The sequence below is a fragment of the Coenobita brevimanus genome, chromosome 1 (genome assembly GCF_032717465.1).
Source record: "Coenobita brevimanus isolate Jiangsu-jjx chromosome 1, ASM3271746v2, whole genome shotgun sequence".
Classification (NCBI taxonomy): domain Eukaryota; kingdom Metazoa; phylum Arthropoda; class Malacostraca; order Decapoda; family Coenobitidae; genus Coenobita; species Coenobita brevimanus.
In genome coordinates this window covers 61413098-61429118 of record NC_136954.1, presented here as the reverse complement: position 1 = coordinate 61429118, position 16021 = coordinate 61413098, and the positions used below count along the sequence as shown (strand labels likewise).

At 42.0% G+C, this 16021-nt stretch overlaps 1 protein-coding gene across 3 annotated transcripts in view; it reads right to left on the bottom strand.

Moving 5' to 3' along the window:
- Nucleotides 1-16021, bottom strand: part of pug (pug C-1-tetrahydrofolate synthase, cytoplasmic) — a 105639-nt gene that overhangs the window by 31631 nt on the left and 57987 nt on the right. For all 3 annotated transcript variants that reach the window (XM_080276922.1, XM_080277441.1, XM_080278010.1), the window contains exons 17-19: nucleotides 8455-8558; nucleotides 7819-7977; nucleotides 3875-4001 (exon numbers count right to left, since the gene is read on the bottom strand). In XM_080276922.1, coding sequence (XP_080133048.1) covers nucleotides 3875-4001; nucleotides 7819-7977; nucleotides 8455-8558 — 390 coding nt within the window. The remainder of the gene's footprint in view (nucleotides 1-3874; nucleotides 4002-7818; nucleotides 7978-8454; nucleotides 8559-16021) is intronic.

Below are 16021 nucleotides of genomic sequence, written 5' to 3'. Positions count from 1 at the left end.
AGAGGGGTGGAGTAAAATCGTGTGTTGGCAAAACTTATAAAACTTATGCGTCCACGAGAAGGTTAAGTTTGCAGTAAATGGATAATGGGGATGATACTCCTACACCCTTTTTCTCTTTGCACTGATGTAAACATGGTGACTCAATTACTACTAGCAATACAAATGGTCTCCTCTACTCTAAAAAATGACACCACGTTTCCTCTTGGGGAATCCCCATACTGGGGTTAGCCATAGTACAGCTGATGTTTTCTATGGACTGGAAGCAAACCAAGTGCCAAAGCCAGCAAATTACTTCCCAGCAGCTGCTGTAAACTATTGGGGAAAAAAGAAATCTGAGATATATATTTTTTTTTTTTTATTTTTTTTTTTTTAATGTGTTCAACTCTAGGCATAGGCTTCACAGCCTGCTATCAAAGCCCAACAGGCCTCCTACATACCATATACCTCTTCATGTCACCACTTCGGCACTAACACCCACCGTCCATATTGAATACATGCTAGGGCTGTCTCATACAGGACTGGTGTACTGGTATTAGTGGGGGTATTTTTACGACATGTCGGCGGGTCTTCTGGTAGATCAGTAAAGCTTGATTTAATGAAATTCAAATCCTTAAACTTTTCCCTGCCACAGCGGGGATTTGAACCTGGGTCCATTAGAATGGCAGGCCACCTCTCTACCGATTGAGCCACGCATAATACAATCTGCAACAATGTCAGTCTCAACGACTCTGGCTCTATGTAATGTCACTCAGAGGGATCACAGAGTTGCTGCTTGTGGCTTAATGTTCCATGTATAACAGTGATGACTATGACCACCTACCAAGCTTGCAGCCACGTTTCAATCTTATAGTAGTACCTCTCAGCGTCGATGGTAGACATCTGTCTACAGTACAAGCTCTTAAATTATATAAGAAAAGAGCTTTCACTGGGATTTCTTTCTTGTTTCAGAGAGTAAAAAAAAAAAAAAAAAAAATGCTCCAGATCTTCCCACTTCTTGTGGTAATAGGAAACAGGGTCAAGATAATGAAAAAAATTTCCACTCATGAGTTTTTAAATGTGGAAAGATTATTCTGCTCTACACTCCAGTATGATAAAACCATTCAAAACAATTTTCTGTAAGATTCAATCCAATATTATAAGAAGACACTGGTACAGTACACAGTTCATTGTTTTTCTAACCTGACAGTGCTCCTTAACAAGTTACCCGCATACTGAGCCACTGGTGTACCATTTGATGTCTTCTTTCCTAGCATGTTGATACACTGATGGTGCAATAATGAGTAATAATTTGTTTTCACTTTTTCATGTATTTCACCTTCACGAATATTGGATGGGCAGATTTTTTGTTGCTGCTCCTACAGTAGAAGACATGTTGAATCGGATAATGATATAAGATTAGAGAAATGCCTATTTAGTTGGAGAATATATATCAGACTTCGAGTAGTGACTATTACATTTCATTTAGATGTCAAACAATACTATTAATTACACAAAAACATTGAAAAACAACTCCGTGTTGCAGAACTAGGGCCATGAGATGCAAATACACTTTTCTTGAAAAAACAAACTAAGAGTAAATTTACTAATGATAAATATTTGTGATTTTTTACTGGAAGAAAAAATGGAGTACCCACTCTTGTTTCTAACAGTTCTACATTTACTTTGTTGGGAAACAAAAAAAAAGATAAGTGCTGGATGTTTCTGGTTATCAAACTTTTTTTAATAATTATAAATGATTAATTATAACCAATACTTATAATTATCACTGGCTGGATACTGATGATTACTATTACGGCATTCAACGTAACCAGCTATCATTATGCTTGGTTGCAAGAAACACTGTCTTCAGTGATGCAAAACCTTTAGAAGGCTGATGAAGAGATTAGGAGGAAAAATGAACACAGAAACAAGATCTATCTATCCACAGCCCGACGCCCTAATCCCGCAAAGGGTGGCCGCAGACAAAATGCCTGTCACCCACCATTTGACTACCCTCCCCCCAACTCACCCCCCCCCCTCCCTCATATACCTCTCAACTCCATCCCTCCACTTCATCCTCGGTCTACCTCTCCCTCTCCCTCCCTCCACCTCACCTACATACACCCTCTTAGTCAGTCTTTCATTCTCCAATCTCTTCACATGTCCAAACCACCTCAGTGTATTTCTCCTAATCTTCTCAACCACATCCACATCCACCCCACAGCGTTCCTTCACTTCTTCATTCGTCAACCTGTCCCTCCACGTCACTCCACATGCTCCTCTCAAGTAACTCATTTCCACTGCTCTCACTCTTGACTTGTTCCCCTCTTGCAAGGTCCACGCCTCGCTTCCATACATCAGGGTAGGGATCACAAGATAATAATACAAAAAGGTACTGTTGGACCTTTGCTTGGACCTCCTTCAATTACCTAAATAGCTAAGTGCCACCTGGAACTTCACAACAGAGAATGAGATGGTAACAAACCAAAGAAAACAGAAGTGCCAGGTAAGGGTGAGCGGAGACTGCGCTACCTGGGCCAAATTAGTACACCACCTCAGTGATCCACTGGTGGTGCATCATCCAACATGAGAAGAAAACGTCAAGATACCATGTGTTGGGCCACCAGTGACACACTACTTTTATGAAGGCATATCCCTCATTGGTACTCAGTAAAGCAACATAAATCCTCTCGCTGTGATAGCTCCTTGCAGACTGGTGAGAGAGAGTTCTGAAGTGAAACGCAGCCTGGGAGAGAACTCGTATTGCCAAAACGCGGGCAATGTGTTAACTGCTTTCAACTCAGCTGACGGCCATATATAGTCTGACTGGAAGGTCAATTTGAGTAGTAACTGTTGTAACTAAGACTCAATTAACCCTATCAGGTTACTGGGCTGGGCAGATTATGTCTGTGCTAGAGTCAGCCACTCACACTGACCCACATCTTCACAGCCCGATATTTTACTTTGATCTCTGTGTAAATACACTTTTCATGATAGGATGTTGGTTTTGGTGTCATTTTAAAGCTGAATAGTTGTACTTTATTGTAGTATGTTCAAAAAGGGAGAACAAAGAAAATAAAATGTAAAAATGACGAGCTGAAGTGAGGCGAAAAGCAAAAATTTTATACCTTGCCATAGAAAAATATTCAGCAAAAAATAATGAGTAAAGATATGTAAATTTGGTTTAAACCATGCAAAAATACAATAAATTACCTTTAAAATGATATATAGATTATGGTAATTTTTGCATTTCCTTGTGCAGTAAAGCAATAGGAATGAGATGCACAATTTTATTTTAGTCTCGGCAGCATATTCGCTTTGCGATGTTTTTCTTTGATTGGTCAGTGTAAATACTTTTAATGACAGGATGCTGGTTGTGGTGTTATTTTGAAGTGGAATAGTTGTACTTTATTGTAGTATGTTCGTAAAAGGAAAACAAAGAAAATAGAAAGTTAAAATGACAAGTTGAAGTTAGGCAAAAACAAAAAATTTTATACCTTGCTGTAGAAAAATATTCACCAAGAATAAAGTTATAAAGAAACAAAGCCATGAGTCAGACCAACTGTGCAATACCGCCACGCATAGAGCTACCATTCTGTGACATCATGCTCGAGCCTCTTTGTTATGATGCGTAAACGGGATTTATGGTGAATATTTCACAGAGGTTTCTTAATATGACTATTAAAAACGTCATCGTAATCTCTGAGGTTGGATTTGAAATGACGATCGAAATAGTCATCGGAATCTCAAAAGGTTAACTTCATGCTGCAGTAACTTAGCATTCAAGCCATGGGGATAGCCCAATTGTCAGGTAAAAATAAACCAACTCTAGTGCATAGTTAAAGAAACACAATCCACCAGTGACCAAGTAGTACCACAAAGACAAGGAATTAACCTGCTTGCGGTAGCGGTCGATTTGTGTCTGTGCCTCTGGCTGGATTTCAATGTCATCAGCACCATAAATCCTCTGGGCAATGGTGCGAATTTTCTCTTCCACGGGAAGCTTCAGGTCATACAGGAATCTGATTGTGGAAAAGACAGACAAGGACTGGAGGTTATCCATTAAACTGGTGATATTATACTATTATATACTTGCTAATACTACTGTCTAATATATGCAAGTCACATAATACTGATCATGTGATTCCATTTTCATTGCTACTACCAGTTTAAATTCAAAAATTTCCCACAGAAATTTCTCCACAGCATAATAAAACATACATATTACGGTACTTGTGTGCAAAACTGAGTTAAAAAATTACATTCCACTACAACTAAAAATGTACAGTATTTAGACATGCTTGCTTCAGATGTCATCAGCACTGCTAATAGCAATTTACATCTCTCAATTTCTCATACTAGCATCTGACTGAAATAATAATAATAATAAAAAAATAGGGGTTAGTGCCCCTCCCCGGAAAACAACTAACTAAAAAAACAAACAAACAAGAAGCCTCGGACAAGGACTGACCAAACGATGACGACCCAGGACCGGACAAAGGACTTGGTAATGGGTACATGGAATGTAAGAGGAGCGAATGATGGGGTGAAAGAGAGAGAGATTGTCCAGGTGCTTGAGGGTGCGAAAGTGGATGTATGTGGAATAACTGAAACAAAATGGAGAGGAGAAAGTGTGAGAGAATGGGAGTATGGATGGGGTATATGTGCAGGAGTAGGTGAGAATGAGAGGGCAAAGGAAGGAGTATGTATAGTTGTGAGTAAAAGATGGAAGAAGAGCATAAGACAGTATGGATCAGTTGGGTCAAGGATTGTGTAGGCAAAGTTGAAAGTTGGAATACAAATGTGGGCGATTGTGTGTGTGTGTATGCGCCAACGCAAGATCTTGCTAGAAGAGTGAGAGAAGAGTTCTGGACAAATGTAGAAGTGTGCATGGAAAAGTTTGGAAGGAATGAGAGAGTGTTTTTGATCGGTGATATAAATGGTAAAGTTGGGAATGTGAAGGTGGATGGAATAGTTGGTGAGTGGGGTGCGCCTGCTGAGATAGATGAGAATGGGAGTGCGTTAGTGGACATTTGTGCCGGGAGGGGGTTGGTGATAGCCAATAACCTCTTCAGGCATAAAATGATCCACAGGTATACATGGCGAGTGATGAGAAGGGTGGGTGGTGAACTGAATGAAAGGAAAGCAATGATTGATTGTGTGTGTGTGTGTGTGGATGAAAGGATGCGAAGATGTGTAATGGATGCAAGAGCTTATAGAGGTTGGGAGAGTGGACTTTCTGACCACTACTTGGTGGTGGCCAGAATTAGGATTCAAGTAAGATGGAGGAATAGAAGAAGGGAAAGACGAGAGGAAGGAGTAGTTGCAAAGAGAGTGAAAAGGTTACAAGATGATGAGAAAAAGGCAGAATATAAGAGAGAAGTGGAGGAACGATTGGGCAAATATGAATTGGAGCAGATGGGTGACGTGGAAGGTGTGTGTAGGATATTTACAGAAGAAATATGTGCAGCATGTGATGTGGTGTGTGGAAGGAAGAGAAGACGGAGGGGGGTCAAAGGAACAGTGTGGTGGACTGAAGAGGTGAGACAGGCTGTGGCACAAAAGAAGAAAGCATACAATGAATGGATGAGAAATAGGGGCGTGGAAGAAGTTGAGAGGCGGAAGAGAGAGTTATATGTAGAAAGAAAGAGAGAGGTGAAAAGATTAGTAAGAGAGAGTAAGAAGAGAGTGGAGGAGGAATTTGGAAGGAATCTGAGTGTAAAGTGGAGGGACTGTAAGAAAATGTTCTGGAAAGAGGTGAAAAGAGTAAGACAGGGTGGAAGTGAAGTTAGCAGGGGAGTGAAAGATAAAAATGGTAGATTACTAGTGGAGAAGGGAGAAAAAGTGAGCAGATGGAGAGAACACTTTAAGGAATTGTTGAACATAGAGGATGGAAGTAATGAGAATATAAGTGGCTGGGGAACGGCAGGGAGAAGGAGGGAGGTGAGAAGACAGGAAGAAATCAGTAGGATAGAAGTTGTGGAAGCAATGAAGAAAGTTAAATCGGGAAAAGACCCAGGAATTGATGGAGTGTGTGGTGAAATACTGAAGCATGGGGGAGAGATAGTAGTAGAATGGATGTGGAAGATGTGCAGATTGGCCTGGGAGGAAGGTAGAGTCCCGGAGGATTGGAAGTCAGGTATAATTATTCCCCTGTACAAAGGAAAAGGGGAAAAAGAAGTGTGTGGTAATCATAGGGGCACTTGTCTTCTTAGTATAATAGGAAAAGTGTATGGTAGGATACTTATTGACAGAGTTACAGAATGAACAGAGAAATTAGTTGGAGAAGAACAGGGAGGCTTTACGATGGGAAGAGGTTGTGTAGATCAGATATTCATTCTTAGATCTTTAGTGGAAAAGTTTCTAGAGAAGGGGAAAGAAGTTGTATGCGGCTTTCATGGATTTGGAGAAAGCATATGACAGGGTGGATAGAAAAGGATTGTGCAAAGTGAAGAGAATATATAGAGTAGATCGGAAGTTGTTGAATGCTGTGAAGAGTATGTACGATGGTGCGAAGGCTGCAGTGCGTGTGGATGGTGAACTAAGTGAATTTTTCTCTTTGAAAGTTGGTTTGAAACAGGGATGTGTCATGTCTCCATGGTTGTTCAATCTGTAAATGGATGGGGTAATAAAAGAGGTACAAGGTAGGGTAGTGGATGTTGGAGTGGCCCTGGTGAGAAAGGATAGTGTTTGGACACTCCCTGTACTGTTGTTTGCATATGATACTGTGTTGTTGAGTGAAGACGAAGCGGAGCTGCAAGGCTTGGTGGACGAGTTTGGGAGTGTGTGTAAGAAACGGACTCTAAAGGTGAATGTAGGGAAGAGTAAAGTGATGGTCTTTGAGAGAGGTGAAGTCAGTGAATGTACAGCGAGGTTGGATGGTGAGGAATTCGAAAATGTGAGTACGTTTAAGTACTTGGGTAGTGTGATGAGTAAGGATGGAGGTTTGGAGGGTGAAGTGCTTGAAAGGGTACAGCAGGGAAGAAAGGTTGCTTGTTCTTTGAAAGCAGAGATAAGAAACAGGGAAGTGAGCATGGAAGTGAAAAAGTTACTACATGACAGTATTGTGATACCAACTCTAACGTATGGAAGTGAAGCTTGGACGCTGTTGGAAGGACAAGTCAAGAGTGACAGCAATGGAAATGAGTTATTTAAGAGGAGCCTGTGGAGTCACATGGAGAGACAGGCTGACGAATGAGGATATAAAGGAGCGTTGTGGTGTAGATGTGGATGTGATAGGAAGCATTATGAGGAACACACTGAGGTGGTTTGGCCATGTGGAGAGGATGGAGGGTGAAAGACTGACAAAGAGAGTGTATGTGAGTGAGGTGGAGGGGGGAAGAGGGAGGGGGAGGCTGAGGATGAGATGGAGGGATTGGGTGGAGAGGTATATGAGAGAGGGGGGTGTGAGTTGGGAGCAGAGCAGTGAAATGGCGGGGGACAGGGCGACTTGCAGGCGATTTGTTTGTGGCCACCCCAAATGGGATTGAGGCGTCTGGCAATAGATTGATATATATATATAGATACATATATATATATATATATATAAATGTCTTGGGTTGGAGAAATTATTATAGCACAATGAGCATAGTAAATGGGACATGATAAATAATTTTAGGAAGCAGGGGATGGCATCATTATTACTAGTATGAAAACGGGGACAATGATATGTCTCCCTTAACTGTTAAATACTTTAAATAAGCCTCTCTCTCTCTTTCTTTACTAACTATTGTCATATTTTATTATTCTTTCACAAACAAAACTTTAGAACATCTAATTTTACTAGTTTTAATCATAAGCTCATTAACTCAGCATTCAGCAACTGCAGTTCATTCTCACTTGAAGTCTGAAGGTTGTTGTGCTGCATTCACCACAGCTTTGGCTAAATCAACAGCTCCAGCACCACCCTTAGCCCAGTGGTTACAGATCACAGCATCAGCTGCACCAGCTTCAACAGCTAGTTGCTGAATGAGCTTCAGTTCTGCCTCAGTGTCAGTTCTGAGAAGAGTAAGGAGAGGAATTATGTGGCTAAAAGAGAGGATACTGCAGCAGCTGGAAAAGAGAACAAGTAGTTGGAAGAGAGGACAATTGGTTGCAACGGAGGACATATGGTTACAAGTAAGAATATGTTGTTTTAAACATAAATAAACGGTTGTAGGGGAAGATACGTGATTGGAACACAGAACTGAACACAAGAGAATGGGAATAGTTTAACTGAGATACCATTCTGCTATGGTATTATAAAGACACAAAAAGGAAAGGCCAGTGATGTGATATCATCAGATTTAAAGACAAAGAAATCTGGAGCTTATGCGGTGTCACTGTGTCTGAAAGATTTAATTCAGAATGTATTCTTCTTACATTATTCAGTTGTTCATATTACATACGCAAGTTTAACTTTGCCCTTCCCAATCACTACTATGCGAAGAGCAAAAACTGACTAAGACAGAACAGGAGAGACTAAACCATACTCACGCAAAAGCATTAATTGCTACAACTACTGGAACACCAAACATTTTCCCATTTTCTATTTGCTTCTTCAGGTTGCTAAATCCACCTTCAACCAGGCCCAAATCCTCCTGAGAGTGTAATAAAGAGACTATGAGGAACAAAAATTCTGGCTACATAATGACATCAAATACAGCTGACAACAAAAGTCCTGTTGCCTCTCCTGTTTTTCTCTCTACACTTTGAAAATAAGTCTGGTGAATCCGAAGCAAACGAAACTGATGACACCACTGGCCAAATAATGCAATTGGCACCCATTACTGCTAATTCACGAGGCTGACTGCCAAAGAGTGTACATGGGAAAAGTGGCAACAGAAGTTTTGTTGCCAACTGTACAGGAACAGTATTATTTAAAACACTGTGCAACACAAAAATATCACATTTGCTTCAAAGAACTGTAGTTCAACATAATTTTTTACAAAAAATCATCATCATCATCATCTGGACCTCCTTTCCCACCCTAGGGCAGGGTGAGGAGTAGCAATGTCCATACAGCCCATATCTGCCCAATCTGATGTGCCACACTTCCATTCACGCCACCGGAATCCTGGCTCTATCAGACACGCCCAAAACATTCATCACGTTCTGTAGCTTCACATAAACGTATGCGATTGAGCCAATCCGGATGCTGCCACGTTAAAAAGGGGTGCCAAATCCCTGATCATGCACTTCTTCTCACAACATTCATCCAGCCACCTGGATCTCTTGGCAGTTCCCTAGCCTCACCTACTCCCAAACATCTCTTCCTCACACACTCATCCACCATATCTCTCCACCTTCTCCTTGGTCTACCTCACCTCCTTCCTCCTTCAAATTTGCTCAGATATACCTTTTTCACCACTCTATTGTTATCCATTCTCTCCACATGACCGTGCCATCTCAGTACACTATCTCTGATTTTGGTGTCCACTGACTTCCTCACACCACATCTTTCACGAATCACATTATTTTGTACCCTATCCATCCTCAGTACTCCACATACATTCCTCAGCAGTCCATTTTCTCAACTGCTCTTACTCTTGGCTTCTCATTTTCATGCCACACCATAGTCTCACATCCATATGTTAAAGTTGGCAATAACACTCCTTCATGTATGCCTCATGCAGCTGCAACACTCAAGCCTCTGTTTCTTATCAAGACCTTCATTGCACCAGCTACTTTTCTTCCTTGTCTCACTCTACTTTCAACTTCTTTTGCACATTTTCCTCTCTTTTCCATCACTCTACCCAGGTATTTGAACTCTCTCACCATTTCATGTCTCTCTACATTCATTGTAACATCGTACTGGGAGTCACCTTCTCTCTCAATAACCATCACTTTACTCCTTTCTGCATTTACTCTCAAGGCACAACGCTCACAGACATCAGCAAAACTCTGCACTAGCCTACCAAGTTCTTGTCTGGTACTTGCACCCAGGACTGCATCATCAACATACAACAAATTTGAGATATTTCATCCATCACTATGCATTACCATTACCAATGCCATCCCTCTCTCCATTACTCATGTTTTTACTTCTCTCATCACCCCATCCATATATATATATATATCCATCCATCATCCAATCCTACGTTGTCCCATGAGATGTGTAGGAGCCCGGGGCTAGGCAAGTTGGTCATGACATTTAAGATGAGAGTTACCGGCTTCGCTCATCCCCGAGTGGCATTACATGAGCAATAAACCCCAACCACCCCTTGGATATAAACCTACACAGGCTCAATTCGATTGGAGTGCCGTAATTACCCACTAAACCACATGGCGCCAAAATTTAGTTATATAGTTACCAACCAGCTTAGTAAATGGATTCCCGGTGTACAGGAAACCATTTTGCTTGTCACTCAGTGTAGAGTCACTCACAGGCAGAAAGAAGAGAAAAGAGTGAAGGAAAGAAAGACAGAAGAGGGAGTACAGTCACCCATATATATATATATATATATATATATATATATATATATATATAAGAATGTGTAAAGGTTAATGGGCATCTAAGTGAATGGTTCACGATTGGTGTGGGCATGCAACAAGGTTGTGTGATGTCCCCATGATTATTCATCAATCGTGAACCATTCACTTAGATGCCCATTAACCTTTACACATGCTTCACTACCATCATAGAAACTCTTGACGGCACCTAGCAGCTTACCATCCAAACCGTACATGAACAAAACTTTCCACAATCCTTCTATGTCCACTTTGTTGTATGCTTTTTCCAGATCCATGAATGCCATAAACACCTTATGGTCCTTCTCACAAGCCTTCTTTACTATTTGTCTCACTGCAAATATCTGATCCACACATCCTCTGCCACTCCTAAAGCCATCCTGTTCATCACTCACTAGGACTACTGATATCTCTCTTACTTTCTCGATAATAATTCTTCCATATACCTTCCCTACCACACTCAATAATCTTATGCCACGATAATTCTTGCACTCACTTCGCTCACCTTTATTTTTGTACAGAGGTACAATCACAGCTTTTTTCCACTCTGCAGGCAGTTTCACTCATCCATGCCTTCTTACATATCTCCAACAAGCACTTCATTCCACCCTCTCCACTACACTTAAGCATCTCTGCATACACCTCATCAACCCCAGCTGCTTTCCCATTTTTCAGCTGCTTCACAGCAATCTTCACTTGTGCGAGTGTCACGTCTCCTGGTACTGCATTCTTTCTCTGCACATCTCCAAAACAAATCTTGTTTACAGCCGCTCTGCTCTCTCTATTCCCAATCATCAGGCTTTCAAAATATTCTTTCCATCTGGTCCTTACTTCATCCCCATGGGTTAATAATCTACCACCTACATCCTTCACACCATCATATTTCTTTCCACTTTTGCTTCTACATTTCCGCATCTCTTTCCAGAATAACTTCCTATTGTCAGAGCAGTTTGCATTCAGTTTTCTTCCCAGATCATCATTAACCTCCTTCCTTTTCCTCTTCACTAGCCTCTTTACATGCTTTTTGCTCTCAGTATTTTCAGTTCTTATTTCAAATGAACCCCTGTCCAAACCCCTGTCCAATAACCACTTTAGTCACTTCTTCCTCTTTTCCTCCACCGCTCTCTCTACCTCCTCATCCCACCATGCCATAACTTTCTTCTTTGTTGTTACTCTTTCCACACCACACACCTCTTTAGCATTCCTAACTAAGCAATCCCTATATGCATTCTGCAGACTGTCCAGATACATTTCATTCCAATTCACTGATTCTAACTCCTCCCCTACCTTGGTCCTGTAATTAACTGCCATTTCTTTGATCCTAAGCTCCTCAACTTTCAATCTTTCTCCCTGACTACTCCTCTCCCTCCTGATCCACCTCACTCCTCTCAGCTTGATCTTGCATACCACAATCATAAGATCTGACACACCTCCACATCGTCCTCTCACAGCCCTCGTATCAGCAACTATTGCCATCATCACCTCTCTATGAGCATGTAATCAATTAGGCTCCTTTCCACATGAGCCCTGTTTCCTCTACACCATGTATATTTATGTGCATCTTTGTGTCTGAAATACGAGTTACATGTGCACAACCTCCTCTCCTAACACCTATCCTTTAGTTGCTTCCCATTATCCTTTTCTCCTGGTACTCCATAACAATCCATTATGTCATCCTCAGGACCAGTGCCTACTCTTCCATTCATATCGCCCATTACAATCACTTCATGGCTCCCGGGCATTTCTCCCACTACTTCATCCAGCTCATCCCAAAACCTGTCTTTCTCTCTCTCACTCCTGTCCTCACACGGTGCATATGCTACAATCACTGCCACTTTCACCTTCTCAAACTTGAACTTCACATACATACACCTCGAGCTGACACATTTGTAGTCTCTCACTCCACTCTACCACACCTCATTCATCAACAACGTAACTCCTTCCTTGCATTTTCCTCACCCATTCATTCCCAATCTTACACATTTCACACCCTCCCACTTCACACCCTTTCATCTTCATTTCACACAATGCCATCATGGCATATCTCACACTCTTGAACACATTCATCACTTTCACCCTCTTGCTCTCCTCATTCACACCTCTCACATTCCACATGGCCATACGAATCTGCCGACTTGGTTGGGGCCCCGGGCAGGTATTGGGCCCTCCGAGGCTCTCTGAAACAACTGCCTGGATTAAGTGATTTGGATAGGGGAATCTAGGGGACACTTAACCCTGCCAGAAATCCCGGTTATATGGTTACCACTCAACGTAGTAAATGGTTTCCTGGGTACAGGAAACCAAATGGCTTGTCACTCAGTGTAGAGATCATAGGCATCTCTACACTGAGTGAGTGGATGATGGTTGCCCCCATCTCATTTAAAAATTAAAGCTAGTAACAAATGTAAAACACTGGCTGAAATAAAAACTGAAAAACACACAAGTAATCAAAGCTTTACAAACCATCCAATATTCACAAACACTATTTCAGGCACAACAGAGCCCTCTATCATGTGTAACTGTTAAAATTCTCTGTACAATCATCTTGAATGGGTTCAAAGAGACTGAAATTTTGAAATATGTAAACCCTCAGGAAATACAACACATTATCCTTATTTTATGTATGAACCTACATACTATTAAATAGGCAAGGAGAAAATATGGAAAGGAAGACAGGCAAATATGGGTATGCTTTACTTTAAGCAGCAGAAGCACCTTACCAAGTCAGTTCTTCTTCTTTCTGATAGTCTTTTATATTTTCCTGGTTACTGATGAGGTGGTAAACGAACATTTCACATTAAATTTCTTTTCCTGTCGTTTCCAGCCATGTTCTTCCCGCTGCATCAGCTGTTTCTCGAGCATAATGGCAGATACTTCCGACAAAACATCCCAGCTGCCTTTTAGTACCTCTTCCTAAACTTACATTTTAACCTAAACTGGCAATTTAACCTAACCTAACTTAACCAAGAGTAGACTGTAGCACCAGTCGAGCAGGACAGTACTTCCGAGGTGGATGGAAAGCTGATGACAGGGAGTGCTGGAGCTCCCGTTTCATCAGCCCTCAGGACTAGTTCCTGACCATCCCCCTTTGCTGAACTTTTTCAGTGTCTCAGTTACACAGAGAGTAGGCCAGCATGCTCTCCAGTACAAATTTCTCTAACTATCTTCACCAAACTACATGCGCAGTACACACTACACTTCCTATTCAAAATTTACCAAAATGGCGTCGTCTTATCAAGCCTCGGAGTCCCCAGGGGGGGGGGGGACCATAAATGCCCCCACCATCTGCCCGTCTCCCGGTGACGACTCAAGGTGCCTGGAACCACGGTCTGACTCTCTTCTTCTTCATTTCTGCAACATTCGCGGCCTTTCCTCTAACTTTCGCTCTGTTGAGCACCACCTCTCCTCCTCTAAACCTCACCTTCTTTTTCTAACGGAGACTCAGCTGTCTGAGGCAACTGACAGCAAACCCTTTTCTGTATCCTCCTACTTTCTCTATACTCATTTCAAAGCCAAAGGTGGCTGTTGTGTATATATACGCAACGACTTATCTTGCTCTCGTGTTCCTGAACTTGATTCTTCTGAATTCTCCACACTCTGGCTTCGGCTTTCCTGTCATTCTCTGACTAAATATATCTGTGCTGTTTACTTATCCCCTAATTCTACTGACTATCAAAAATTCTTCGACTATCTTACTTCTACGATGGAACACATTCTATCCATTTCTCCTTTCTCTGAAATCTCCATTCTTGGAGATTTCAATGTTCACCACCACCTTTGGCTCTCCTCTCCTTTCACGGATCCACCTGGTGAACAAGCCTACATCTTTTCTATCCTTAATGACCTGGAGCAGCTTGTACAGCACCCTACCTGTATCCCTGACCGCCTTGGAGAAAGCTCCAACATACTTGACCTCTTCCTCACAACTAATCCTTCTGCTTACTCTGTTAATCTTTTCTCTCCGTTGGGCTCCTCCGATCACAACCTTATTACCTTAACCTGTCCTATCACTCCGATGCATCCTCTGGACCCTCCAGTGAAACGTCGTCTGTGGCATTTTGGAGCCGCGGACTGGGAGGCCCTCAGGCAGTACTTCTTTGATTTTCCCTGGAATGATTATTGCTTCCATGGCCGTGAGCCATCTGAGTGTGCCTTGCGCATTACAGAGGTTATTCTCTCGGGCATGGAAGCATACATTCCTTTCTCATATCCTCTGACTAATGCAAGAAAGCCTTGGTTTAATCACGCTTGTTCTAATGCTGTCCGCAACAAGGAGAGGGCCTACAAAAGGTACCGGAGCCAACCCACCCCTGAATCACATCATCTTTACGTTTCTGCCCGGAATCGTGCTAAGTCTGTTCTTCGCTCTACTAAAAATAATTTCATCCATACTAAATGCTCTTAACTCTCCGACTCGAATTCTTCCCGCTCCTTCTGGCATCTTGCCAAAAATCTTTCTAACAACTTTACCTCATCATCCTTCCCTCCTCTTTTCTACTCTGATGGTTCTGTAGCTATTTCTTCTACTGATAAAGCAGATCTCTTCGCACAGACTTTCTCCTCCAATTCTACCTTAGACGATTCCGGTGCTGTTCCTCCATCACTTCCCCCCTCTGACTTCCTCATGGCTGACATTAAAATTTCTTCAGTTGATGTATTTTCTGCCATCACTGACCTCAGTACTAACAAGGCATATGGGCCTGATGGGGTCCCTCCTGTTGTTCTCAAGAACTGTGCTTCTGTGCTTACACCCTGCCTAGGCAAACTCTTTCGCCTTTGTCTGTCAACTTGTACCTTTCCTTCTTGCTGGAAGTTTGCTCTCATTCAGCCAGTCCCAAAGAAGGGTGACCACTCCCAACCCTCCAACTATCGTCCAATTGCTTTAACGTCCTGTATTTCAAAAGTTTTCGAGTCAATTCTTAATAGAAAAATTTTAAGGAATCTTTCCTATCACAACCTTCTTTCCGATCGTCAGTATGGGTTCCGTCAGGGACGCTCCACTGGCGATCTTCTCCTACCTTTCAGACTCCTGGTCATCCTCCTTTCGGGACTTTGGCGAAAGCTTTGCCATTGCACTTGACATCTCAAAGGCTTTCGATCGAGTCTGGCATAAATCTTTAATTTCCAAACTGCCCTCCTACGGTTTCTATCCTTCTATCTGTGCCTTCATCGCTAGCTTCCTTTCTGGTCGTTCTATAGCCGCTGTTGTAGACGGCCATCGTTCTTCTCCTAGATCTATCAACAGTGGTGTTCCTCAGGGCTCTGTCCTATCGCCAACTCTCTTCCTTTTATTCATCAATGACCTTCTAAGCTGTACATCTAACCCTATCCACTCATACGCTGACGACTCCACCCTTCACCTTTCCATTCGGTTCCCGCAACGCCCATCTCAACAGTTACTTCAACAAGCAAGGGATGAGGCTGTGGCACACCTAATGTCTGATTTGGCTCGTATCTCTGATTGGGGTAAAAATAATATGGTTGTCTTTAATGCATCTAAGACTCAGTTCTTACACCTATCAACCCGACAAAATCTTCCACAGGTATACCCACTAATGTTTAATAATATTCAGCTTAATCCTGCATCATCCTT